At 49.4% G+C, this 26,331-nt stretch overlaps 1 protein-coding gene across 1 annotated transcript in view; it reads left to right on the top strand.

Moving 5' to 3' along the window:
- The window catches only part of LOC147095561 (uncharacterized), a 92,527-nt gene extending 66,598 nt beyond the window's left edge, over window positions 1–25,929 (top strand). Inside the window, exon 7 of the mRNA XM_085973661.1 lies at window positions 18,118–25,929. Coding sequence (XP_085829787.1) covers window positions 18,118–18,194 — 77 coding nt within the window. The 3' untranslated portion in view covers window positions 18,195–25,929. The remainder of the gene's footprint in view (window positions 1–18,117) is intronic.
- The last annotated feature ends 402 nt before the right edge of the window (window positions 25,930–26,331 follow it).

The raw sequence follows: 26,331 nt of genomic DNA, 5'->3' as shown, positions 1-26,331 counted from the left end.
AAGACAACCCCTTCATCCCAGGAATTAACCTCGTGAACCTTCTCTGAACTGCCTCCAATTCAAGTGTATCCTTCCTTAAATAAGGAGACCAAAACTGTACGCAGTACTCAAGGTGTGGTCTCACCAATACCCTCCACAGTTGTAGCAGGACTTCCCTGCTTTTATACTCCAACCCCCTTGAAATAAAGGCCAACATTCCATTTGCCTTTTTGATTACTTGCTGTACCTGCATGCTAACTTTTTGTGTTTCATGCACAAGGACCCCCAGGTCCCTCTGAACTGTAGCATTTTGTAATCTTCATTTAAATAATAGTTTGCTTTTTTATTTTTCCTGACAAAGTGTATAACCTCACACTTTCCCACATTATACTCCATCTACCAAATGTTTGCCCACTCACCTAGCCTGCCTATATCCCTTTGCAGGTTCTTTGAGTCCTCTGCACAACTTGCTTTCCCACCCATCTTTGTATCATCCGCAAACTTGGCTACATTACACTTGACCCCTTCATCCAAGTTATTAACGTAGATTGTAAATAGTTGGGGCCCCAGCACCGATCCTTGTGACACCCCACTAGTTACCGTTTGCCAACCGGAAAATGATCCATTTATCCCGACTCTCTGCTTTCTGTTAGTTAGCCTATTCTCTATCTATGCTAATATATTACCCCCAACTCCATGAGCTCTTATCTTATGCAGTAACCTTTTATGTGGCACCTTATCAAATGCCTTCTGGAAATCCAAATCCACTGGCTCACCCTTGTCCACCCTGCTTGTTACATCCTCAAAGAACTCCAGCAAATTTGTTAAACATGATTTCCCTTTTCTAAAATCATGCTGACTCTGTTTGACTGCAGTATATTTTTCTAAATGCCCTGCTACTGCTTCCTTAATGAAGGACTCCAGCATTTTCCCAACGACAGATGTTAGGCTAACTGGTCTATAGTTTCCTGCTTTCTGTCTCCCTCCTTTCTTAAATAGGGGTATTACATTTGCAGTTTTCCAATCCGCTGGGACCTCTCCAGAATCCAGGGAATTTTGGTATATTGCAACCAATGCATCCACTATCTCTGCAGCCACTTCTTTTAAGACCCTGGGATGCAGGCCATCTGGTCCAGGGGACTTGTCATCTTTTAGTCCCATTATTTTACTGAGTACTATTTCGTTAGTGATAGTGATTGTCTTTAGTTCCCCACTCCCTGTGGCCCCCTTGATAATCCTTTATTGGGATGTTGTTAGTGTCTTCCATCGTGAAGACAGATGCAAACTATTTGGTCAGAGTCTCTGCCATTTCCCCGTTCCCCATTATTAATTCCCCAGCCTCATCCTCTAAGGGACCAACATTTACTTTAGCTATTCTCTTTTTTATATACCTGTAGAAGCTCTTACTATCTGTTTTAATGTTTCTTGCCAGCTTACTCTCATAATTCATCATTTTTTTTAGTCATCCTTTGCTGGTTTTTAAAAATTTCCCAATCCTCTGGTCTCCCACCAATCTTGGCAACATTGCCTTCGTTTTCAATTTGATACCAATATTTCTTTCCTTAGTTAGCCACGGATGGTGCTCCCTTCTCTTAAAATCTTTTTTTCTCACTGGAATATATTTTTGTTGAGAGTTATGAAATATCTCCTTAAATGTCCACCACTGCATTTCAACTTTCTTACCCTTTAATTTATTTTTCCAGTCCACTTTAGCCAGTTCTGCCCTCATGCCATTATAATTGCCTTTGTTTAAGATCAGGACACTGGCTTGGGATACAGCTTTCTCACCCTCCAACTGAATTTGAAATTCAACCATGCTATGATCACTCTTTCCTAGAGGATCCTTTACTGTGAGATCATTTATTCATTCTGTCTCATTACATAGTACCAAATCCAAGATAGCCTGCTCCCTGGTTGGTTCCATTACATACTGTTCTAGGAAAACATCACAGATGTACTCTATGAACTCCTCCTCCAGGCTGCCATGACCAATTTGATTTGTCCAGTCAATATGGAGATTAAAATCACCCATGATTATTACCGTACCTTTTTTACAGGCCTCTATTATTTGTTGATTTATACTCTGTCCAACAGTATTGCTACTGTTCAGGGGCCTGTAGACTACGCCCACCAGAGACTTTCCCCATATTATTTTTTATCTCCACCCAAACCGATTCTACATCTTGATCTTCTGAGCCAATATCACTTCTCACCACTGCACCGATCCCATCTTTTACCAACAAAGCCACCCCACCTCCCTTTCTTTTCTGTCTATCCTTCCGAATGATCATATACCCTGGAATATTCAGTTCCCAGCCCTGGTCACCTTGCAACCACGTCTCTGTAATGGCGATCAGCTCATACCCATATGTATCTATTTGTTCCGTCGACTCATTTATCTTGTTACGAATGCTGCGTGCATTCAGATATAGAGCTTTTAACTTTGTCTTTGTACCATTTTTCCTTGTTTTGGCCTTTTTTTCTGTTGCACTCTTATTTTTAAACATTCTGTCCCTTCCTGTCACACTCTGGTCATTATTTACCCCATCTCTAGCCTGCTCTATTGCTTTCTCATTTCTCATTGACTTTTTATTTTCCCACTCACCTGGATCCTCCCCCTCCCCCTCACTATTTAGTTTAAAGCCCTTTCTACAGCCCTAGTTATTTGATTTGCCAGGACTCTAGCCCCAGCATGGTTCAAGTGAAGCCCGTCCAAACGGAACAGCTCCCTCTTATCCCAGTACTGGTGCCAGTGCCCCACACATCGAAACCCATTTCTCCCACACCAATCTTTGAGCCACTTGTTCATTTCTCTGATCTTATTTACCCTATGCAAATTCGCTCGTGGCTCAGGTAGTAATCCAGAGATTATTACCTTTGTGGTTCTGCTTTTTAATTTAGCCCCTAGCTGCTCATACTCTCTAAGCAGAACCTCTTTCTTTGTCCTTCCTATGTCATTGATACCTACATACCTACGTGGAACATGACCCCTCCCACTCCAAGTTTCTCTTCAGCCCAGTGGAGATGTCCTTAACCCTGGAACCGGGCAGGCAACACAGCCTTCGGGACTCACACTCTCGGCTGCAGAGAACAGTATCTATCCCCCTCACTATACTGTACCCAATCACTACCACATTTCTTTTTGCTCCCCCCACTTGACTGGCTCCCTGTACCACGGTGCTGTGGTCAGTTTGCTCATCCTCCCTGCAGTCCCTGGCCTCGTCCACACGGAGCAAGAATCTTGTACCTGTTGGACAAGTCCAAGGGCTGAGGCTCCTCCACCACTACCTCCTGGATCCCAATACCTGCCTTGCTTGTAGTCGCACCCTCCTGTCCCTGACCATGGGCCAAATTGGAAGTAATTACTCTAGTGGGTGTAACTGCCTCCTGGAGCATAGGCCTAGAAATTCAGTATCGCCACGTTTGGGGCGCTACAGTTGAGCGTGCGCTAAATTTAGCACCCGGCGCAAGTTAGCGCCACCTTCACCGAAATTGAGTTGCATCGCCCCAAGAGGTTGCTGCTGCGCTAAAGCAGGCGGTGCACGACTATCCTAAGGCGCTAAGCCGGCGAGCCGAGGCGCTACCACCGAGGGCGGGCACAGCGCAGGTGCGGCCAGTTAGTGATTGCAGGCAGACACGCTGGCGCCGGTGACCTCTTAAAGGGGGAGGTTCGATTTGGCTTGCAGCCACGCCCTCCACATTGGAGCCCTGATTCTAGGCCTGGACAGACCTGCTGCGACATCATTACGCCTACGACCATGAAGAAGGCCAGGGAGCGAGCGCAGCGCTTCAGTGAGGGTGCCCTGAAGGTTCTGGTTGGCGCAGTGGAGCGCAGGCGACCTATCCTCTTTCCTGACAGTGGCAGGAGGCCGCTGCCCAGCGAATATAGAAAAGCTTGGAGGGAGGTGGCACACAGAGTGACCTCCAGCAGAATGGTACCTAGGACCCCAACGCAATACAGGAAGAAGTTCAACGACCTCACTCGGGTTGTTAGGGTGAGTACCCTTTCCAGTATCCTCTTCATCCCTGCATGTGCACCTCACTTTATGGCTAAAGGGTCCTGAAAGCCCCAGTGCCCAGCCCTCATCCAACACCTATGGGACTCTCATGAAAATCACATGCACATTCACCACTTTACACACTGTCAGGGCTATTTGACCATGGGAGGCAGTGCAGCCAAGATCAGGGCTTCACACTGTCAGGGCTATTCCACCATGGGAGGCAGTGCAGCCAAGATCAGGGCTTGACACTGTCAGGGCTATTCCACCATGGGAGGCAGTGCAGCCAAGATCAGGGCTTGACACTGTACTCAGAGCCTGTCCTTTCTCTTGCAGGGCAAGCTGGCCCACAATAGGAGGCAGCAGCAACGGACCGGGGAGGCCGTCCTGAACTTAAAGACCTCAGCGATCTGGAGCAGCGAGTGGAACAGATTATGGCAGGCCGGCTGATTGGCCCTGTTGCCACTGGAGATGCCGACCCCGTTCTAGACAGCAATGGTAAGGTCATCACCTTTTTGACCTCTCTCTTTCCACTTGTGCCTCACACCAGCATCCTTTGCCACTCTCGAACCAATGCAGTGCATTGCAGCACTCGTACCTCCCCCACTGCCGCCCTGTCCTCACACTAAAGCAACTCTTGTACCTCCCTGCTTTCAGATGCTGATTCGCCAGGTGAGGAGGCGGGCCCTCAAGCTGGCACTGTGAGTGAATCGGAAGGCGAGGAAGAGGAAGCCGGAACATCAGTGCCACCCTCAGCCAAGGCAGCCCATGGCCATGTTGGGGACACGTCTTCTCTGGAGGGGAGCGGGGGGAAGGGTCTGAGGAGGGTGAAGCTCCGGGGCCCAGCGGGCTGCAGCAATGCGGGGGGGGGGGTAGGGAAGCTCGGCGGCCTTCTCCCCGGAGGGAGAGTGTGGCCTCCAGTCCTGCTACAGTGAGCGCAGAGGAGGTGCGGCTCCTTGGTGAAATGGGCGCCCAGGCGGAGCGCAGGCACACTGAGCTCATGGCTGCAGTGGCAAGGATGCCTGACTCCCAAGAGTCACTGGCAAGGAGTGTTCAGGACTTCGGGGCAGCACAGGCAAGGAGTCAGCAGGACGTCGGTGCAGCACACGCGGCTTCCAGCCAAGTGCTTAGTCGTGCCATGCAGTCACTGGCTGGTCTGATGCAGACACAGATCAGGGCCACACGGGCACTAACTGCTGCCACCCTCTCTGGATCGGCCAGGCATCGCCGGGGCCCTCGCCGCGCCGCAGCAGGCCAGCAGTCTGTGCTTCAGCAGATTGCTGCGCATGCTTCAGTGCTGCCCCGTGCGAGTGCCAGTGTATCAGCCGACCAGGGAGTGCCTGTGCTCTGTCAGGTTGGCAGCATTCCTGCTGCCAACACTGTCACTCCTCCATTGCAGCTGCCACCACCTGTAGGACAGACTGCTGCCGCCCAAGCAGAGTTGGAGCAGTCAGCAGCCGGGCCCTCCAGGCCCAGAGCTGGTCCAGGCCGTCCCCCAAGGGCATCTGCCAACTCACTATCTGACCCTCAGCAGCCTTCCCCCAGCCTTGCTGCAGCCACTGGGGTCCCATTGCGGAGGAGCTGCAGGGCGGGAAGGGGCCAATCTCGCAAGCGAGGCAGATCACCCTCGCAGACCAAAAAGTAGGAGGTGTGGCAAAATGTTTTTTTTTTGTGAAGGCCGAGGATCATGGTCATTTTTGTTTAACTCTTTTGTTCATTGTCTCCAGGTTGTGAGAGCCAGTTATGTGTCTGACTGGTTTTTTTGGGGGTTTCTCTGTATTTGTTTGTCACGCGGGAAGGGCACAGAGTTTGTTAAATAAATAATTGTCTTTATTCAGATTGTGCATGTTTGCACTTTGAACTATTTGTTGCCTTGACCGGCTCAGGGTTTGCGGAGCGGGTCCATTCATGTTCTTTCAATGGCACAAGCCATTCCCTGAGAGGGGGCCTAGATCCGACTTGCAATAAGCCGCTGACGGACGGCCCTTGCACATTGTGCCTCCCTCCCGTCTTGGTGCTCCTCCTCCTCCTCTGATGGTCCTCCAATGTCTGCTGGCAGTGGCTGAGTCCTGAGGATTGCCAGGTTATGCAGCATGCAGCACACTACAACGAAATGGGAGACTCGCTCAGGCGAGTACTGTAGGGCTCCCCTGGAATGGTCCAGACAGCGGAGCCGTTGCTTTAGCACGCCGATTGTGTGCTCAGTGATGTTCCTGGTCGCTTGATGGCTGTCATTGTATCGCTCTTCAGCAGGGGTGGTGGGCGCACGGAGCGGGATCATCAGCCAGGTGCACAAAGGATAGCCCTTGTCCCTGAGAAGCCAGCCTCCTGGGTGAGCCGGGGCTTCGAAAATGTCTGCCACAGAAGTCTGGCGCAGGATAAAGGCATCGTGGCTGCTGCCTGGAAAGCGGACATTGACAGCTAGTATCAGCTGCCTGTGGTCACACACCAACTGCACGTTCAACGAATGGAACCCCTTCCGGTTGCGGTAATCCTCGGCATTCTCTAGAGACACCCGCAAAGCCACATGCATGCAGTCAATGGAAGCCCACTATTCTTGCAAATCCCATTGCACGCTCTTGCTGCTTGTCCAGGGTCATGGGGAAGGAAATGTACTGACGTCTCCTTTTGAAGAGGGCATTCGTGACCTGGCGGATGCAGCAATTCACCGTGAACTGCGAGACATTGGCAATGTCCCCAGCAGCGGATTGGAAGGAGCCGGTGGCATAGAAGTTGAGAGCCACTGCCACCGACAGAGACGTCCTGCTCCTCAGCTGAGGCTGCAGATCTCTCTCAAGCAGGTGGCAGATCTCAGTTACCTCCTCCCTTCTGAATCGAAGCCTCCGAATGCACTGCTCCTCAGACATGTTGAGGTAGGAGAAGTGCTGGCGGTATACCCTGGGAGGGTAAGGCCTCCTGTGCCGACGCCTGTTGGCCCTCCTCCGTCTGGCCATGATTGGCACTCTCTCTCGGCGTCTCTGAGCCCTCTCAATGCAATGGAGAAACTCATCGTTTCCACCCATTGCAGCCCCCATTATATGTGGCCACTCAAGGCTATGGCACTGAAAAATCAATCCAACTGCAAAGCTCTGGGCAAAAGCCAGAAGTACCTGTGCGAGCGCTGAGTCAAAGCAGAAAGCTCTCTCCCTTTGTCTCTCTGCACATCTCTCACACAGAAGGAGTGGTCCAAAATGGCTACCACAAAGAATGCAGGAAGAGCCCCCTTTAAATAGCGCCCCCACAGCGACTGGGAACCGTTCCCCTCTACCAGTCGCTGGGGGCGCCAGGCGCACAGAAGGGCGGCGCCACTGAAGTTCCGGTTCGGGGCGCACCAAGGGCGTTGCACCATGAAATGACGTCACGATCTGCGCGCGCAGCCGAGCGGGCATTGCAGTTTTGCGCCGTCGCTAAATCTTCACTCAAGTTCGCGAGAGGCGCAGATCGCGCCGTGCCCGGGTGCTAGCTGCTTCGCGCCCCACTTAGCACCCTCTTAAGGCACTAACGGCTGGCGCTACCAACTGAATTTCTAGGCCATAGTGTCCAGGTAACGCTCCCCCTCCCTAATGTGTCGCAGTGTCTGAAGCTCAGACTCCAGCTCATCAACTCTGAGCCCAAGTTCCTCGAGCAGATGTGGCCACCCTGGACCTCAATGGTGTCCACGAGCTCCCACATGCAACAACAACAACAGACTGCCCGGTCTCCCATCTCAATTAATTACTTGGTTTTTAAATTTGGAACACTTATATCTTTTAACCTACACCAAGGCACTTAAATTGAGATGCTCAAGTTTGGGGAAAAAAAGCGAGAATACTCACCAACCAATCACTTACCTGCTTTCTGGTGACGTCACACTTCGATTACTTTTTACTTCTTTACACTCACCGGTCCGTTGTATCTCGCTCTGCTCGCGCTGCTCCTGAACTCTCCCGGGTGTTGGCGCTCTCGCTCTGCTCGCGCTGCTCCCGAACTCTCCCGGGTGTTGGCGCTCTCGCTCTGCTCGCGCTGCTCCCGAACTCTCCCGGGTGTTGGCGCTCTCGCTCTGCTCGCGCTGCTCCCGAACTCTCCCGGGTGTTGGCGCTCTCGCTCTGCTCGCGCTGCTCCCGAACTCTCCCGGGTGTTGGCGCTCTCGCTCTGCTCGCGCTGCTCCCGAACTCTCCCGGGTGTTGGCGCTCTCGCTCTGCTCGCGCTGCTCCCGAACTCTCCCGGGTGTTGGCGCTCTCGCTCTGCTCGCGCTGCTCCCGAACTCTCCCGGGTGTTGGCGCTCTCGCTCTGCTCGCGCTGCTCCCGAACTCTCCCGGGTGTTGGCGCTCTCGCTCTGCTCGCGCTGCTCCCGAACTCTCCCGGGTGTTGGCGCTCTCGCTCTGCTCGCGCTGCTCCCGAACTCTCCCGGGTGTTGGCGCTCTCGCTCTGCTCGCGCTGCTCCCGAACTCTCCCGGGTGTTGGCGCTCTCGCTCTGCTCGCGCTGCTCCCGAACTCTCCCGGGTGTTGGCGCTCTCGCTCTGCTCGCGCTGCTCCCGAACTCTCCCGGGTGTTGGCGCTCTCGCTCTGCTCGCGCTGCTCCCGAACTCTCCCGGGTGTTGGCGCTCTCGCTCTGCTCGCGCTGCTCCCGAACTCTCCCGGGTGTTGGCGCTCTCGCTCTGCTCGCGCTGCTCCCGAACTCTCCCGGGTGTTGGCGCTCTCGCTCTGCTCGCGCTGCTCCCGAACTCTCCCGGGTGTTGGCGCTCTCGCTCTGCTCGCGCTGCTCCCGAACTCTCCCGGGTGTTGGCGCTCTCGCTCTGCTCGCGCTGCTCCCGAACTCTCCCGGGTGTTGGCGCTCTCGCTCTGCTCGCGCTGCTCCCGAACTCTCCCGGGTGTTGGCGCTCTCGCTCTGCTCACGCTGCTCCCGAACTCTCCCGGGTGTTGGCGCTCTCGCTCTGCTCACGCTGCTCCCGAACTCTCCCGGGTGTTGGCGCTCTCGCTCTGCTCCCGCTGCTCCCGAACTCTCCCGGGTGTTGGCGCTCTCGCTCTGCTCGCGCTGCTCCCGAACTCTCCCGGGTGTTGGCGCTCTCGCTCTGCTCGCGCTGCTCCCGAACTCTCCCGGGTGTTGGCGCTCTCGCTCTGCTCCCGCTGCTCCCGAACTCTCCCGGGTGTTGGCGCTCTCGCTCTGCTCGCGCTGCTCCCGAACTCTCCCGGGTGTTGGCGCTCTCGCTCTGCTCGCGCTGCTCCCGAACTCTCCCGGGTGTTGGCGCTCTCGCTCTGCTCACGCTGCTCCCGAACTCTCCCGGGTGTTGGCGCTCTCGCTCTGCTCACGCTGCTCCCGAACTCTCCCGGGTGTTGGCGCTCTCGCTCTGCTCCCGAACTCTCCCGGGTGTTGGCGCTCTCGCTCTGCTCACGCTGCTCCCGAACTCTCCCGGGTGTTGGCGCTCTCGCTCTGCTCACGCTGCTCCTGAACTCTCCCGGGTGTTGGCGCTCTCGCTCTGCTCACGCTGCTCCTGAACTCTCCCGGGTTTTGGCGCTCTCGCTCTGCTCACGCTGCTCCTGAACTCTCCCGGGTTTTGGCGCTCTCGCTCTGCTCACGCTGCTCCTGAACTCTCCCGGGTTTTGGCGCTCTCGCTCTGCTCACGCTGCTCCCGAACTCTCCCGGGTGTTGGCGCTCTCGCTCTGCTCACGCTGCTCCCGAACTCTCCCGGGTGTTGGCGCTCTCGCTCTGCTCACGCTGCTCCCGAACTCTCCTGGGTGTTGGCGCTCTCGCTCTGCTCACGCTGCTCCCGAACTCTCCCGGGTGTTGGCGCTCTCGCTCTGCTCACGCTGCTCCCGAACTCTCCCGGGTGTTGGCGCTCTCGCTCTGCTCCCGCTGCTCCTGAACTCTCCCGGGTGTTGGCGCTCTCGCTCTGCTCACGCTGCTCCCGAACTCTCCCGGGTGTTGGCGCTCTCGCTCTGCTCACGCTGCTCCCGAACTCTCCCGGGTGTTGGCGCTCTCGCCCTGCTCACGCTGCTCCCGAACTCTCCCGGGTGTTGGCGCTCTCGCTCTGCTCCCGCTGCTCCCGAACTCTCCCGGGTGTTGGCGCTCTCGCTCTGCTCACGCTGCTCCCGAACTCTCCCGGGTGTTGGCGCTCTCGCTCTGCTCACGCTGCTCCCGAACTCTCCCGGGTGTTGGCGCTCTCGCTCTGCTCACGCTGCTCCCGAACTCTCCCGGGTGTTGGCGCTCTCGCTCTGCTCACGCTGCTCCCGAACTCTCCCGGGTGTTGGCGCTCTCGCTCTGCTCACGCTGCTCCTGAACTCTCCCGGGTGTTGGCGCTCTCGCTCTGCTCACGCTGCTCCTGAACTCTCCCGGGTGTTGGCGCTCTCGCTCTGCTCACGCTGCTCCTGAACTCTCCCGGGTGTTGGCGCTCTCGCTCTGCTCACGCTGCTCCTGAACTCTCCCGGGTGTTGGCGCTCTCGCTCTGCTCACGCTGCTCCCGAACTCTCCCGGGTGTTGGCGCTCTCGCTCTGCTCCCGCTGCTCCTGAACTCTCCCGGGTGTTGGCGCTCTCGCTGTGCTCACACTGCTCCCGAACTCTCCCGGGTGTTGGCGCTCTCGCTCTGCTCACGCTGCTCCCGAACTCTCCCGGGTGTTGGCGCTCTCGCTCTGCTCACGCTGCTCCCGAACTCTCCCGGGTGTTGGCGCTCTCGCTCTGCTCCCGAACTCTCCCGGGTTTTCGCGCTCTCGCTCAGTTCCCACTGCTCCCGAACTCTCCTGGGTTTTCACGCTCTCGCTCTGCTCCTGCTGCTTTTGAACTCTCCCGGGTATTGGCGCTCTCGCTCAGTTCCCGCTGCTCCCGAACTCTCCCGGGTGTTGGCGCTCTCGCTCTGCTCACGCTGCTCCTGAACTCTCCCAGGTTTTGGCGCTCTCGCTCTGCTCCCGCTGCTCCCGAACTCTCCCGGGTTTTGGCGATCTCGCTCTGCTCCCGAACTCTCCCGGGTTTTCGCGCTCTCGCTCAGTTCCCACTGCTCCCGAACTCTCCTGGGTTTTCACGCTCTCGCTCTGCTCCTGCTGCTTTTGAACTCTCCCGGGTATTGGCGCTCTCGCTCAGTTCCCGCTGCTCCCGAACTCTCCTGGGTGTTGGCGCTCTCGCTCTGTTCCCGCTGCTTTTGAACTCTCCCGGGTATTGGCGCTCTCGCTCTGCTCCCACTGCTCCCGAACTCTCCCGGGTTTTGGCGCGCTCGCTCTGCTCCCGCTGCTCCTGAACTCTCCCGGGTTTTGGCGCTCTCGCTCTGCTCCCGAACTCTCCCGGGTGTTGGCGCGCTTGCTCTGCTCCCGCTGCTTTTGAACTCTCCCAGGTTTTCGCGCTCTCTATCTGCTCCCGCTGCTCCCGAACTCTCCCGGGTTTTGGCGCTCCCGCTCTGCTCCCGTTGCTTTTGAACTCTCCCGGGTGTTGGCGCTCCCGCTCTGCTCCCGCTGCTTTTGAACTCTCCCGGGTTTTGACGCTCCCGCTCTGCTCCCGCTGCTTTTGAACTCTCCCGGGTTTTGACGCTCCCGCTCTGCTCCCGCTGCTTTTGAACTCTCCCGGGTTTTGACGCTCCCGCTCTGCTCCCGCTGCTTTTGAACTCTCCCGGGTGATGGCACTCCCGCTCTGCTCCCGCTGCTTTTGAACTCTCCCGGGTGTTGGCGCTCTCGCTCTGTTCCTGCTGCTTTTGAACTCTCCCGGGATTTGGCGCTCTCGCTCTGTTCCTGCTGCTTTTGAACTCTCCTGGGTTAATCTAGATCAAGTAAGTAGTCAAGAAACTATGCTGTAAATTAAGTTACCTAAATACAAATTTAATTAAATAAAACAAGGTCATATAGGGATGGCAGTGCAGGTAGAGTGCCGCAACTGCAGCATGTCGGAGGTTGTGGAGAGCATTGTGATCCCGGACAACCACATTTGTAGTAGGTGCCTGCATCTTGAGGAACTTCAGCTCAGAGTTTTTGAGCTGGAGTCTGAGGTGCAGACATTGCGGGGCATCAGGGATGGGGAGAGTTACCTGACACTTGGATCCAGGAAGCAGTCACACCCCTTAGGTTAGGTAGTGGTCCAGGTCTGGTTAGTGGTCAGAGGCAGGAGGCTGTGACTGCAACTCGGGCAGGTAAGGGGACCCCAGGTGCAGCCTTTGCCCTTGTCCAACAGGTATGAGGTTCTTGCTGCCTGTGTGAATGAGGGAAAAGCCTGCAGGATGGATGAGCAAGCTGACCATGGCACCACGATGCAGGAGGCCTTTCAAGTGGGGGCAATGAAAGGGAATGTAGTTGTAGGGGACAGTATAGTCGGGGATAGATACTGTTCTCTGCAGCTGCGACCGAGTGTTCCGAAGGTTGTGTTGCTTGCCCGGTGCCAGGGTTAAAGACATCTCCTCGCGGCTGGAGAAGAACTTGGTGTGGAAAGGGGAGGATCCCGTTGTTGTGGTCCACATAGGAACCAACGACATAGGTAGAACTAGGAATGAGGTTCTGCTGAGGGAGTTTGAGGAGCTAGGATCCAAATTAAAAAGCAGAACCTCAAAAGGTAACAATCTCTGGATTGTTACCTGAGCCATGTGCAAACTGGCATAGGGACAAACAGATTAGAGGTTTAAATGCGTGGCTCAAAGAGTGGTGTGGGAGGAAGGAATTTCAGTTCATGGGGCACTGGCACCAGTACTGGGGAAAGAGGGAGCTGTTCCGTTGGGACGGCTCCACTTAAACCGGGCTGGGACCAGTGTCCTGGCAAACCGAATAACTAGGGCAGTAGACAGGGCTTTAAACTAATGAAGTGGGGGGTGAGAAGACTCAGGAAAGAGTAAATGTAAAAGCAGCGAGAGAACTGTCAAGGCTCCAGAGCAGAGTAGAGTTTTGGGTAAAAATAAGCAGAGTTGGTCAGGAAGGGACGGAGAGAGTAACAAAGGTAATAAGGCCTCAGTGACTAAGGTGGCATCAGGGAAAAATAGAAATAAGTCAAAGCTAAAGGTACTATATCTGAATACGCGAAGCATTCGCAAAAGAATAGATGAATTAATAGCGCAGATAGAAATAAATAGGTTTGATCTAACAGCCATTACAGAGACGTGGTTGCAATGTGGCCAAGGTTGGGAACTAAATATTCCAGGATACTTAACTTTTAGAAGAGATAGGCAAAATGGAAAAGGAGGAGAGGTAGCCCTGATAATATAGGATGGGATAAAGACAGCAGAGAAAAAGGATCTTGGCTCCAAAAATCAAGAAGTAGAATCAGTTTGGGTGGAGCTAAGAAACAGCAAGGGGCAGAAAACATTGGTGGGAGTTGTTCATGGGCCCCCACACTGTAGTTGTAATGTAGGGCAGTGTATAAATCAGGAAACTAGAGGCGCATGTAACAAGGGTAATACAGTAATCACGGGGGACTTTAATCTACATATAGACTGGGCAAATCAAATTTACAGTAATGGTGTGGAGGACGAATTCATGGAATGTATACAGATATAGGTTCCTCAACATACTGATCTAGAAAACTATTAGGGAGCAGGCTATTTTAGATCTAGTATTGTGCAATGAAAAAGAGTTAATTAATAACCTTGTTGTAAAGGGGCTTTTAGGGAAGAGTGACCATAATATGATTTTATATTCAGTTTGAAAGTGATTTAGTTAAATCCTAAACTAGGGTCTTAAATCTAAACAAGGCAAACTACATAGGTATGAGGGGCGAGTTGGCTAGGTAGATTGGGAAACTACATTAAAGGGTATGACAGTAGACAAGCAATGGCTAACATTTAAAGAATTAATACATAATTTACAACAAATATACATTCCTTTAAGGCAAAAAAAAACCCACAGGAAAAGTCCAACCGTGACTAACAAGAGAAGTTAAAGTTAGTGTTAGATCAAAGGCTTATAATGCTGCCAAAAAGCCTGAGGGTTGTGAGGATTTTAGAATTCAGCAAAGGAGGACCAAGAAATTGATGAAGAAAGGGAAAATAGGATATGAGAGTAAACTAGCGAGAGACATAAAAACAGATTGTAAAAGCTTCTATAGGTATGTAAAAAGGAAAAGATAAGCGAAAGTAAATGTGGGACGCTTGTAGGCTGAGACAAGAGTAATTATAATGGAGAATAAGGAAATGGCTGAGAAATTAAGCAAATAATTTGTCTGTCTCACGGAAGAAGGCGCAAAAAACGTCCCGAAAATAGTGGAGAACCAAGGCTCTAACGAGAATGAGGAACTGAAATAAATTAGTATTAGTAAAAAAAAAAAATAGTACTGGAAAAATTAATGGGACTGAAACCGATAAATCCCCTGGACCTGATGACCTACATCCTAGGGTTTTGAAAGAGGTGGCTATAGAGATAGTGGATACATTGGTCGTCATCTTCCAAAATTCCATAGATTCTAGAATGGTTCCTGCAGATTGGAAGGTGGCAAATGTAACCCCACTAAGAAAGGAGGGAGAGAGAAAAGGAGGAACTACAAACCAGTTAGCCTGACATCAGTAGCAGGGAAAATGCTAGAATCTATTACAGTAAACTCTTGTTTAAACGGCACTTCATCATCCGGAAATCTTTAATAACCGGCAAAATAGATAACCTGTAATCTTTCCGAATCCATCCATTTTTCGTTTTTCCGAGTCAGAGTTTCCCACGGTGGCAGAGTTAGTGGTTTTTATTTTTTTTGTGTTAAAAATTGCCTACCTCTCTGTTATCCGGAATTTTTTATCAACCGGCACTATCCTGGTCCCATAGGTGCCAGATACGAAAGCGTTTACTGTATTAAGGACGTGGTAACAGGGTACTTAAAAAAAATAATAATAGGATTGGGCAGAGTCAACACGGATTTATGAAAGGGAAATCGTGTTTGACAAATCTGTTCATTTTTTGAGGTTGTAACTAGCAGAATAGATAAGGGGAACCAGTGGATGTGGTGTATTTAGATTTTCAGAAGGCATTCGATAAGGTGCTACACAAGAGGTTATTAAACAAAATTAGGGCTCGTGGGATTGGGGGTAATATATTAGCACAGATTAAGGATTGGTTAACGGACAGAAAACAGAGTAGGAATAAATGGGTCATTTTCAGGTTGGCAGGCTGTAACTAGTGGGGTATCGCAAGGATCGGTGCTTGGGCCTCAGCTATTCGCAATCTGTATTAATGATTTGGTGAGGGGACCAAATGTAATATATCCAAGTTTGCTGGTGATACAAAGCTGGGTGGGAATGTAAGTTGTGAGGAGGATGCAAACAGGCTTCAAGGGAATATAGACAAGCTAAGTGAGTGAGTGGGCAAGAACATGGCAAATGGAATATAATGTGGAGAAATATGAAGTTGTCCACTTTGATAGGAAAATAGAAAAGCAGAGTATTTTTTTAAATGGTGAGAGATTGGGAAATGTTGGCGTTCAGAGGGACCTCAGTGTCCTTGTAGACGAATCACTGAAAGTTAATACGCAGGTAGGTACAGCAAGCAGTTAGGAAAGCAAATGGTATGTTGGCCTTTATTACAAGAGAATTTGAGTATAAGAGTAAATATGTCGTACTGCAATTATATAGGGCCCTGGTGAGACCACACCTGGAGTATTGTTTACAGTTTTGGTATTAAAAGAGGATAGAGGACACAGTATTAAAAGAGGATAGAGGACACAGTATTAAAAGAGGATAGAGGACACAGTATTAAAAGAGGATAGAGGACACAGTAATAAAAGAGGACACAGTAATAAAAGAGGACACAGTAATAAAAGAGGGGATAGAGGAGACAGTAATAAAAGGTGATAAAGGATACACACAGTAATAAACTCTTATTACTGTCCTCTATCCTCTTTTATTACTGTCCTCTATCTGCTTTTATTACTGTCCTCTATCTGCTTTTATTACTGTATCCTCTGTCCCCTTTTATAACTGTAACCTCTGTTCCCTTTTATTACTGTGTCCTCTATCCCCTTTTATTACTGTGTCCTCTATCCCCTTTTATTACTGTGTCCTCTGTCCCCTCTCATTACTGTGTCCTCTGTCCCCTCTCATTACTGTGTCCTCTATCCCCTCTTATTACTGTGTCCTCTATTCCCTCTTATTACTGTGTCCTCTATTCCCTCTTATGACTGTGTCCTCTATCCCCTCTTATTACTGTGTCCTCTATCCCCACTTATTACTGTGTCCTCTATCCCCTTTTATTACTGTGTCCTCTCTCCCCTTTTATTACGGTGTCCTCTCTCCCCTTTTATTACGGTGTCCTCTATCCCCTTTTATTACGGTGTCCTCTATCCCCTTTTATTCCGGTGTCCTCTATCCCCTTTTATTCCGGTGTCCTCTATCCCCTTTTATTCCGGTGTCCTCTATCCCCTTTTATTCCGGTGTCCTCTATCCCCTTTTATTACGGTGTCCTCTATCCCCTTTTATTACGGTGTCCTCTATCCCCTTTTATTACGGTGTCCTCTATCCCCTTTTATTACTGTGTCCTCTATCCCCTTTTATTACGGTGTCCTCTATCCCCTCTTAGTACGGTGTCCTCTATCCCCTCTTATTACTGTGTCCTCTATCCCCTCTTATTACTGTGTCCTCTATCCCCTCTTATTACTGTGTCCTCTATCCCCTCTTATTACTGTGTCCTCTATCCCCTTTTATTACTGTGTCCTCTATCCCCTTTTATTCCGGTGTCCTCTATCCCCTTTTATTCCGGTGTCCTCTATCCCCTTTTATTACGGTGTCCTCTATCCCCTTTTATTACGGTGTCCTCTATCCCCTTTTATTACGGTGTCCTCTATCCCCTTTTATTACTGTGTCCTCTATCCCCTTTTATTACGGTGTCCTCTATCCCCTCTTAGTACGGTGTCCTCTATCCCCTCTTATTACTGTGTCCTCTATCCCCTCTTATTACTGTGTCCTCTATCCCCTCTTATTACTGTGTCCTCTATCCCCTCTTATTACTGTGTCCTCTATCCCCTTTTATTACTGTGTCCTCTATCCCCTTTTATTACGGTGTCCTCTATCCCCTTTTATTACTGTGTCCTCTAACCCCTTTTATTATGGTGTCCTCTATCCCCTCTTATTACTGTGTCCTCTATCCCTTCTTATTACTGTGTCCTCTATCCCCTTTTATTATGGTGTCCTCTATCCCCTCTTATTACTGTGTCCTCTATCCCTTCTTATTACTGTGTCCTCTATCCCCTTTTATTACGGTGTCCTCTATCCCCTTTTTTTACTGTGTCCTCTATCCCCTTTTATTACGGTGTCCTCTACCCCCTTTTATTACGGTGTCCTCTATCCCCTTTTATTACGGTGTCCTCTATCCCCTTTTATTACGGTGTCCTCTATCCCCTTTTATTACGGTGTCCTCTATCCCCTTTTATTACGGTGTCCTCTATCCCCTTTTATTACGGTGTCCTCTATCCCCTTTTATTACTGTGTCCTCTGTCCTTTTTTATTATTGTGTCCTCTATCCTTTTTTATTACTGTGTCCTCTATCCACTTATTGCTGTGTCCTCTATCTGCTCTTATTGCTGTGTCCTCTATCCCCTCTTATTACTGTGTCCTCTATCCCCTTATTACTGTGTCCTCTATCCCCTTATTACTGTGTCCTCTATCCCCTTTTATTACTGTTATCTATCCCCTTTTATTACGGTGTCCTCTATCCCCTCTTATTACTGTGTCCTCTATCCCTTTTTATTACTGTGTCTTGTATCCCCTTTTATTACGGTGTCCTCTATCCCCTTTTATTACGGTGTCCTCTATCCCTTTTTATTACTGTGTCCTCTATCCTCTTTTATTACTGTGTCCTCTATCCTCTTATTACTGTGTCCTCTATCCCCTCTTATTACTGTCCTCTATCCCCTCTTATTACTGTGTCCTCTATCCCCTTATTACTGTGTCCTCTATCCCCTTTTATTACTGTTCTATATCCCCTTTTATTACTGTGTCCTCTATCCCCATTTATTACTGTGTCCTCTATCCCCTTTTATTACTGTGTCCTCTATCCCCTTTTATTACTGTGTCCTCCCCTCTTATTACTGTGTCCTCTATCCCCTTTTATTACTGTGTCCTCTATCCCCTTTTATTACTGTGTCCTCTATCCCCTTTTATTACTGTTCTATATCCCCTTTTATTACTGTGTCCTCTATCCCCTTTTATTACTGTGTGTGTCCCCTTATCACCTTTTTATTACTGTGCCCTCTAAAATCGCTCACTGGTGTTTCCTACATTATTTTCAGTGAGTCACACAAGGGAGGAGATATTATCGGCTCCACCCAACGAGACATGTGATGTTGAAGATATGCATCAGAAATGATTTTAGACCCTTCGTACTTACAGCGAGAGCGGCTCCAAGTCCAACGTGAATGCCCACATTCCGCATGATCCCAGGGGTCTGGAATTAAGGTTGCTTTCTCTTCCCATACTCGGACACAGCTTCTGTATGTTTGTGCACACATACATGCGACACACACACACACACACACACACACACACACACCCTGATCACCACTGCACAGTGAGCTATCGACAAGCCTTTGATTCAGCTTTGAAGTAAACTAATTTTTATGTGTGAAGATCAGTGAAATTTGGCTTGTGATCTTCGGGAGAGAGATTTTGTGGCGATCTCGGTAAAGCTTTCAAGATTTGTGATGGGAATTGGCCAATTGTTCCCTTCAGTGAAGGGTCCAATTACCAATGGATACGGGTCTAACCATGAGGAGTAGGAAGGGGAGACCAGTTGCAGAATGAGTGGACAGAGAAGTGCGTTAAAGAGGACGGTATTCCTGATCTTAACGTGCAGGAGGTGTGTTTATGATGAGAGAGTGTTTGAGTAATATGGTGAGCTTTGTCCATACTGTTCCACGGGTACTGACACTCCTCTGGTCATTAGTCTGGGCATCCGTTCTTCACAAAGGAGCCTGGACAGTGGTGTGGACAGGCTAGTGGACAATAGAAGGTGTCGCCGTCCAGCCTGATCCTGCCCGTGGCTGATGTAGGAACAGAAGGAGGCCATTCAGCCCCTCGACCCTGTTCTGCCATTCAGTGAGATCATGACGTCCTCATACTGTGCAACAGGAATCGCTGGACAATGATCGGGCAGACTTTTCTTTTCCTCTCGCTGGCCCGGGGATACCGTGAATAATTGTACCCCCTCTGGCTGGCTGACTGAGATCAGCTCTTTCATTGCAGGTCTGGAATGGAGCCTGGGGCTTGCTTGGTCAGTACGGCTCCGTACAGCATCTTGCGTAGTATCCTTCCCTTATCAGACTACTGCTGAGAGAGAGAGCCTGAAAAATGAAGATAAAAATAGAAAATGTTGGAAATACACAGCAGGCAAGTGCTCCCTCCCTCTCCTGTTAAGTGTCAGCCGTGGCTCACTGGGTAGCCCTCTCGCCTCTGAGTCAGAAAGTTGTGGGTTCAAGTCCCACTCCAGAGACTTGATCACAAAATCCAGGCTGACACTTCAGTGCAGTACTGAGGGAGGTGCTTCACTGTCGGAGGTGCCATCTTTCAGATGAGACATTAAACCGAGGCCCCGCCTGCTCTCTAGGGTGGATGTAAAAGATCCCATGGCACTATTTCAAAGAGGAGTATGGGAGTTCTTCCCGGTGCCCTGGCCAATATTTATCCCTCAATCAACATCACAAAAACAGATTACCTGGTCATCATCACATTGCTGTTTGTGGGACCTTGCTGTGTGCAAATTGGCTGCTGCGTTTCCCACATTACAACAGTGACTACACTTCAAAAGTACTTCATTGGCTGTAAAGCGCTTCGGAGTGTCCTGAGTTCGTGAAAGGCGCTATATAAATGCAAGTCTTTCTTTTCTAAGACCCTCCTTGAAGCCCACCTCTTTTGGTCGCTCCTCCGAATATCTCCTTCATTGGTTTGTGAAGGACTTTGGGATGTTTTTTCCCCATTAAAGGGGTGGTATCTGAGTGCGAGTTGTTGATGTAAAAGATCCCATGACACGATTTGAAGGAGAGAAGGGAGTTCTGTCTTGTGTCCTGGGCCAACATTCATCCCTGGACCACCTGACACAGATTAACTGGTCGTTTATCTCAATTTGTGGGACTTTGGACATATGATTGCCGAACAAGATAACAGTCCCTACACTTCGCAAATAATTTGTGGGCTGTGAAGGGTTTTGGGACATTGAGATTTGACCAGGGATTATATAAATGTAAATAATTTCTTCTATATTCTGTGAGGCATTTACAGTGTAACCTCACAGTGTTAACACCATGTTATAATCCGTGCGGTGATATTAAGCTGAACAGAGCATTTGAATGGGGGAGGAAAGACAAACTGGGCTGAAATGTACCTGTAGAGTTACAGGATGGTTTCACATAAAGATGGTGAACAAATATTTGACCAGGGCAGTTGGCGAGACTGTGTGGAGTACCTGAGGGACATTTCATGTCAGCTGAGTGAACGCCAGTCAGGGAGGCCCTCGGCTCCGTCCATGGTCCGTGCTCAGTTAGCTCATCTAAGCTGAGGCACCAGGCGTTGAACAGTTGGCTTCAATGCCCAACGCTCATTCGGGGGTCCTGCTGCAGCCCACTGGACTGGACTGGATCCACATTGTTTGCTGGAACTGGTTCGTTCAACAACACCACCAACAACAACAACAACTTGCATTTATATAGCGCCTTTAACATAGTAAAACTTACCAAGGTGCTTCACAGGCGCAAGTATTAAACAACAATTGACACCAAGACACAGAAGCAGATATTAGGACAGGTGACCAAAAGCTTGGATAAAGGTAGGTTTTAAGGAGCGTCTTAAAGGAGAAGGGAGAGGTTTAGGGAGGGAATTCCAGAGCTTAGGGCCTCGGCAGCTGAAGGTGATTAAAATTGAGGATGCGCAAGAGGCCAGAATTGGAGGAGTGCAGAGATCTCGGAGGGTTGTAGCTGGAGGTGGTTAGAGAGATCAGGACAGGCGAGGCCATGGAGGGATGTGAAAACAAGAATGAGAATTTTGAAATCGAGGCATTGCTAAACTGGGAGCCAATGTAGGTCAGTGAGTTCATCATCTCGTCCGCTGGTAACAGCACGACCGTACGCCACAAGTCACAGACTGGCGAGATTCCCCCAGGTCCGAGGAGACCTAGATTGTACCCAGTGACTCTCCTCTCTCTGCGGCCTATAAGGGTCTTAATATGAAATGAGTCTAACTAACCTGAGCCCACTTCCTAGTGTGTGCAAACCAGAATCACTGAACTGCTCACCATTTGTTACCATCACTCAAAAGAGCTCACCAGGATAGTGTGGTCGGTGGTGATCGTCTCACTTGCAGTGGCCGGTGCTCTGCTGAAGTTGGGGTTAAGGCGTGTTTTTCTCTGTGCTGTACCTGTGATATCTTGAGATACAGCATATATAAATAACAGTACAACATGGCTTCCGGTAAGAACAGTACTGCATATGGCTTTATTATTATATGCATCAGTAGTCCACCAGGTGGCTCTATGACACTTCTCCCTCCTTATTGAAGAAGTTAATCATAGCAAATGTATGGTATATTCAACTCGTGGTATGAACAATGTGAACAAACCTAACCTGTCCATCTTGACCAAATATGTAACCTGGTAACCATTTATGGTGATGGTTCTTCACTCTAGCCTTCTGGTTCAACTTCACACTTCTCTCTGTAACTCTACCTTTATCATGACTCCTTTTCTGCCTCGATTGTTTCTCTTCTATGGACTGTGCCGAGTTTGTCTTTAACAACGAGAACCTGGTTCGTGGCTGTCGTTGAGAAACAACTCTGCTGGTTTTCTACCAGTAGTGGTATGAGGAGCAATAGGTAATCAGAAAATTTGCCAGTTTGTGGCCCAACGTCACACAGTTCATGAGCAGAAACGGTGTGAACTCTTCTGAACAAAATTGCGGCCCATTATCAAACACAATTTCTTCTGGGCGGCCGTATGAAGAAAACAATCTTTGCAAATTGTCCAGTGTTTTGCTTCTTGTTATTATCCGCATCGGAAACACCTCTACCCACTTCGAGTGACTATCCATCACTATGAACAATTGCTGTCCTTCTAGCTCAGCAAAATCTACATGTAACCTTTGCCTCACCCTGGGAGGCCATTTCCATGGCTGTAATGGTACTGATGGTGGTTTCTTGCTCACCGATTGACATGTTGTACACTGACTGACTATGTACTCTATCTCTTTATCTAAACCTGGCCACCATAAGTAACTGCGTGCAAAGCTCTTGGTCAAGCACATAGAAACATAGAAGATAGGAGCAGGCCATTCAGCCCCTCGAGCCTGCTCCGCCATTCAATGAGATCATGGCTGATCGTCCAAACTCAGTACCCTGTCCCTGCCTTCTCCCCATATCCCTTGATCCCTTTAGCCTTAAGAAATATATCTAACTCCTTCTTGAATATATTTAATGAATTGGCCTCAACTGTCTTCTGTGGTAGAGAATTCCACAGGTTCACCACTGTCTGGGTGAAGAAATTCCTCCTCATCTCTGTCCTAAATGGCTTACCCCTTATCCTTAGACTGTGACCCCTGGTTCTGGACTCCCCCGCCATCGGGAACATCCTTCCTGCATCTAGTCTGTCTAGTCCTGTTAGAATTTTATAAGTTTCAATGAGATCCCCTCTCATTCTTCTAAACACCAGCGAGTATAAGCCCAATCGACCCAGTCTCTCCTGATACGTCATTCCTGCCATCCCAGGTATCAGTCTGGTGAATCTTCGCTGCACTCCCTCTATGGCAAGAACATCCTTCCTCAGATAAGGCGACCAAAACTGCACACAATACTCAAGGTGTGGTCTCACCAAGGCCCTGTAGAACTGCAGCAAGACATCCTTGTTCTTGTACTCGAACCCTCTCGCTATGAAGGCCAACATACCATTTGCCGCCTTAACCGCCTGCTGCACCTGCATGCTTACCTTCAGCGACTGGTGCACAAGGACACCCAGGTCTCGTTGCACTTCCCCTTCTCCCAATCTATTGCCATTCAGATGCAAGAAGCTGCCTTCCTGTTTTTGCCACATTCCCAGGTGCTGGTCATGAAGATTTCCTAACAATTTAGACCTGAACCTATTTGGGATAACCACTCTTGCTTTCCCACATGATACAATCTTTATCCACTGACAATTCATTCCTACAAACGAAGTATGGAAGGATAGTTTCCTCTGATACCTGGTTTGGCCATCCATTTGCTATGTAATCATACACCTTTGACATAATTGGGTCACGTTTGGTTGCCCTAACAATCTCTTCAGCTGTGACTGGCAGCTCATCAATGTATGAAAAATAGAACACTTTTCCTTTTTGGCTGTAACTTATGATGGGGTTGGCAACCTGGGCATAGCAGCAGCATTACTGTGATCAGCTGATTGTCTGTACTCAATGTCATACGTATATGCTGACAAAATCAAAGCCCGGAACTGGGGGTTTTGGATGGAGGATTGCTGTTGGGCTTATGGTCAGTAACTACGGTAAACTTACGACCAAATAAGTAATTGTGAAACTTCTTGACCCCAAAAATCAATGACAAAGCTTCCCTTTCGATCTGCGCATAATTCCGCTAACTGGCACTGAGAGTGCGTGAAGCAAAAACAGTTGGTCTCTCCTCCCCGCTATCTAGTACATGAGAGATCACTTCCCCAACTCTGTTCGGAGAGGTGCCACACGCTAGCTTGATCTCCTTAGATACATCATAGTGAACTAACATGGTACTCTTTACTAACTGGCTTTTACACTCTTTGAATGCTGTGTCGCATTCTTTTGACCACTTCCAAGGGACCTGTTTTCTCAACAGCTCATTCAGTGGATGTAACAATGTAGCCAAGTTTGGGAGGAACTTTCCGTAATAATTCAAAAGACCCATATATGATCGAAGTTCAGAGACATTCTTGGGAGTGGGTGCATTTTTGATTGCATCCTTTCCCTTGGTTGGATGTAAACCATCTGTCTACTCTGTGCCCTAAGTACTCCACTGAGTTTTGAAACAACTCACATTTGCGAACTGTCACTCGTGCTTCTCTTGTCATTTGAGCACTTCATTCAACACCTCATCATGGATTTGCCTGTTTGGTGCTGAAATGAGTATGTCATCCAAATAAGACACGACCCCTTCAATCCCTTGCAAAATTTGGTTCATCACCCCCTGGAAAATGTCTGGGGCAGAAGACACTCCAAATGGTAGCCTATTGAACTGATACAGGCCTCAGTGAGTATTTATAGTCAAGCCTGACTTGGACTCTTCATCTAACTCAAGTTGTAGGTAGGCGTTTTAGATCTAACTTTGAGAAGATCTGGCCACCTGTCAGCGTTGTGAACATATCTTCCACATTTGGCAACGTATTGGGTAGATTACACTCTAGAACCTGGTTTACGGTTACCTTATAATCACCACACAACCTTACCTTACCATCTGACTTGGGTACAACAATGGGTGTAGCCCAATTACTCAGATCTACCTTAGAGATAATGTTCTCAGTTTCTAGTCTTTTGAGTTCTTGCTCAACTTTCTCCTGGTACGGGACGTGGCTTGCAGTAAACTGGTCTTGCGTCCTTCTGCACTCGGTGACACTCGCCTTGAAGTCTTGGATCGGACTGCCCATTTCGCTGAACACCTTCGGATACTGCTTGATGACATCATCTTTTGACGCAAATTTCACTTCCACACACACAATCTAATTCCAATTCAGCTTCAGTGATCCCAACCAATTTCTACCTATCAAGGCAAGCTTGTCTCCTGCTACTACTATGAGATGTAAGCTTTGACACTAATCACTGGTATGGTGACGCCTCCTACTACAGGGATTTGCTCTCCTGAGTAGCCTCGCAGCTCTACCTTTGATTTCTCTAGTCGATAATCACGCAACTTGTCACGCTATAGCGATTCCGGTACTACGCTCACGGATGCACCAGTGTCTATTTCCATGGGTATCCTGGTTCCTGCGACATCTACTTGGATGACGATATCTCGAGAGTCGCTGTTAGATACCTTCATGCTCCTGATGACGTGAATCTCCAGAAACTCTTCGCCCTGCTGCTTCTCTTCAACAGTATGTGGTGTCTGCCAATTTCTTCTTCTAGCATTGCCAGTCGGTTTACTCTTCTGTCGGCACGCCTTCACAAGATGCCCAGCTTTCTTGCAGTAGAAACACTCTGCCTTCACATATGGACAGCTTTGAGCAATGTGTTGTCCCAGGCACCGATTGCATGACTTCAATGCACTGTTAGCTTGGCCAGTTGCTGAGGCCTTGGGGCCCAACTGCCTTTTACTTTTAGCCTGCAGCCGATTCACCTCGGTTGTCTGATGACTGGAAATGGTGCGGAACTCTCGGGAGTATCGGTCGGCCATATCCATCGACATAGCTGTCTGACAAGCTAAGACAAAAGTCAAGTTAGGGGTCGTCAACAGTTTACGAAGCGGTCATGCAAAGCTCAGTCCTGAAAGTTTCCAAAATGACAGTGACTGGATAGCTTTTTTTAAAGCTACAATGTACTCACTGATACCCTCGTCATTTAATTGATCACATGTTCCAAAACGATAACTTTCAGCAATTTCCAGGGGCTCAGGACTGCAGTGCTGTTTTAACTTGGTTAGGATTTCCTTCAGGCGTGTCCTTCGACTTGGTGGGAACAAGCACATTTTTCAGGGTTTCATACACCTCGGTATGCTTCAGTCAAAAAAAAGCCCGTTTCATTTCTAAAACTGCCCGGTTACGGTTTACATCATCGGGGACTTTGACGATACTATTCGCGATGAAAAATATTTCTAGGCGCTCCGAAAGAGTCTCGCGTTGGAACTCACCCAAGCGCCCTATTATTCCCATAGGCGCGGCCGTCTGGACTCTGGCAATGTCGACAGTTCAGCCACGTGCTCGAAATTTACCTCGGATTTTTAAGTTTTTATGCAAAACGAAGAACCTCTAACAGTCCCTCCGTCAGTTGGCAGGATTATCCTCCAACAAAAACTTCAGCTAGGGAATCCGTAATCGCAACCTCATCGCCAATTCTGCGATATCTTGAGACATAGCATATATATATATATATATATATATATATATAAAACAGCACAACATGGCTTCCGGTAAGAACTGTACTGCACATGGCTTTATTATTATATACATCAGTAGTCCACCAGGTGGCTCGATTACAGCACCTAACTATCCTGATCCTAACACTGGGTGAGGAAGGTGGGTGAATGTTCCATTGCCCACTGCTGGCAGCCTTTGGCTGGGCAAATACAAAATTCACCAAACATGTAAGGTTTGGTCAGAAATTGTGGCGTGTTCTGTTGGTCGTTTACAACACAGCCAGTGCCCTGTATCCGCAGACACTGCACCTGGGCTGTTCCACAATCAGCCACATGGCCAGTTAGCCTGTCTTTGGTGGGATATGTTGAAGGGTGAATGTTGCCCGGGACGCCAGGCAAGCTCTTTAGTGCCACAGGGCTTACAACGTCCACCTAAA

Source organism: Somniosus microcephalus, unplaced genomic scaffold (assembly GCF_052327205.1).
Source record: "Somniosus microcephalus isolate GS21.2 unplaced genomic scaffold, FLI_Smic_1.0 unresolved_chr1, whole genome shotgun sequence".
NCBI classification, from domain to species: domain Eukaryota; kingdom Metazoa; phylum Chordata; class Chondrichthyes; order Squaliformes; family Somniosidae; genus Somniosus; species Somniosus microcephalus.
This window is presented reverse-complemented; position numbering and strand designations above follow the sequence as displayed.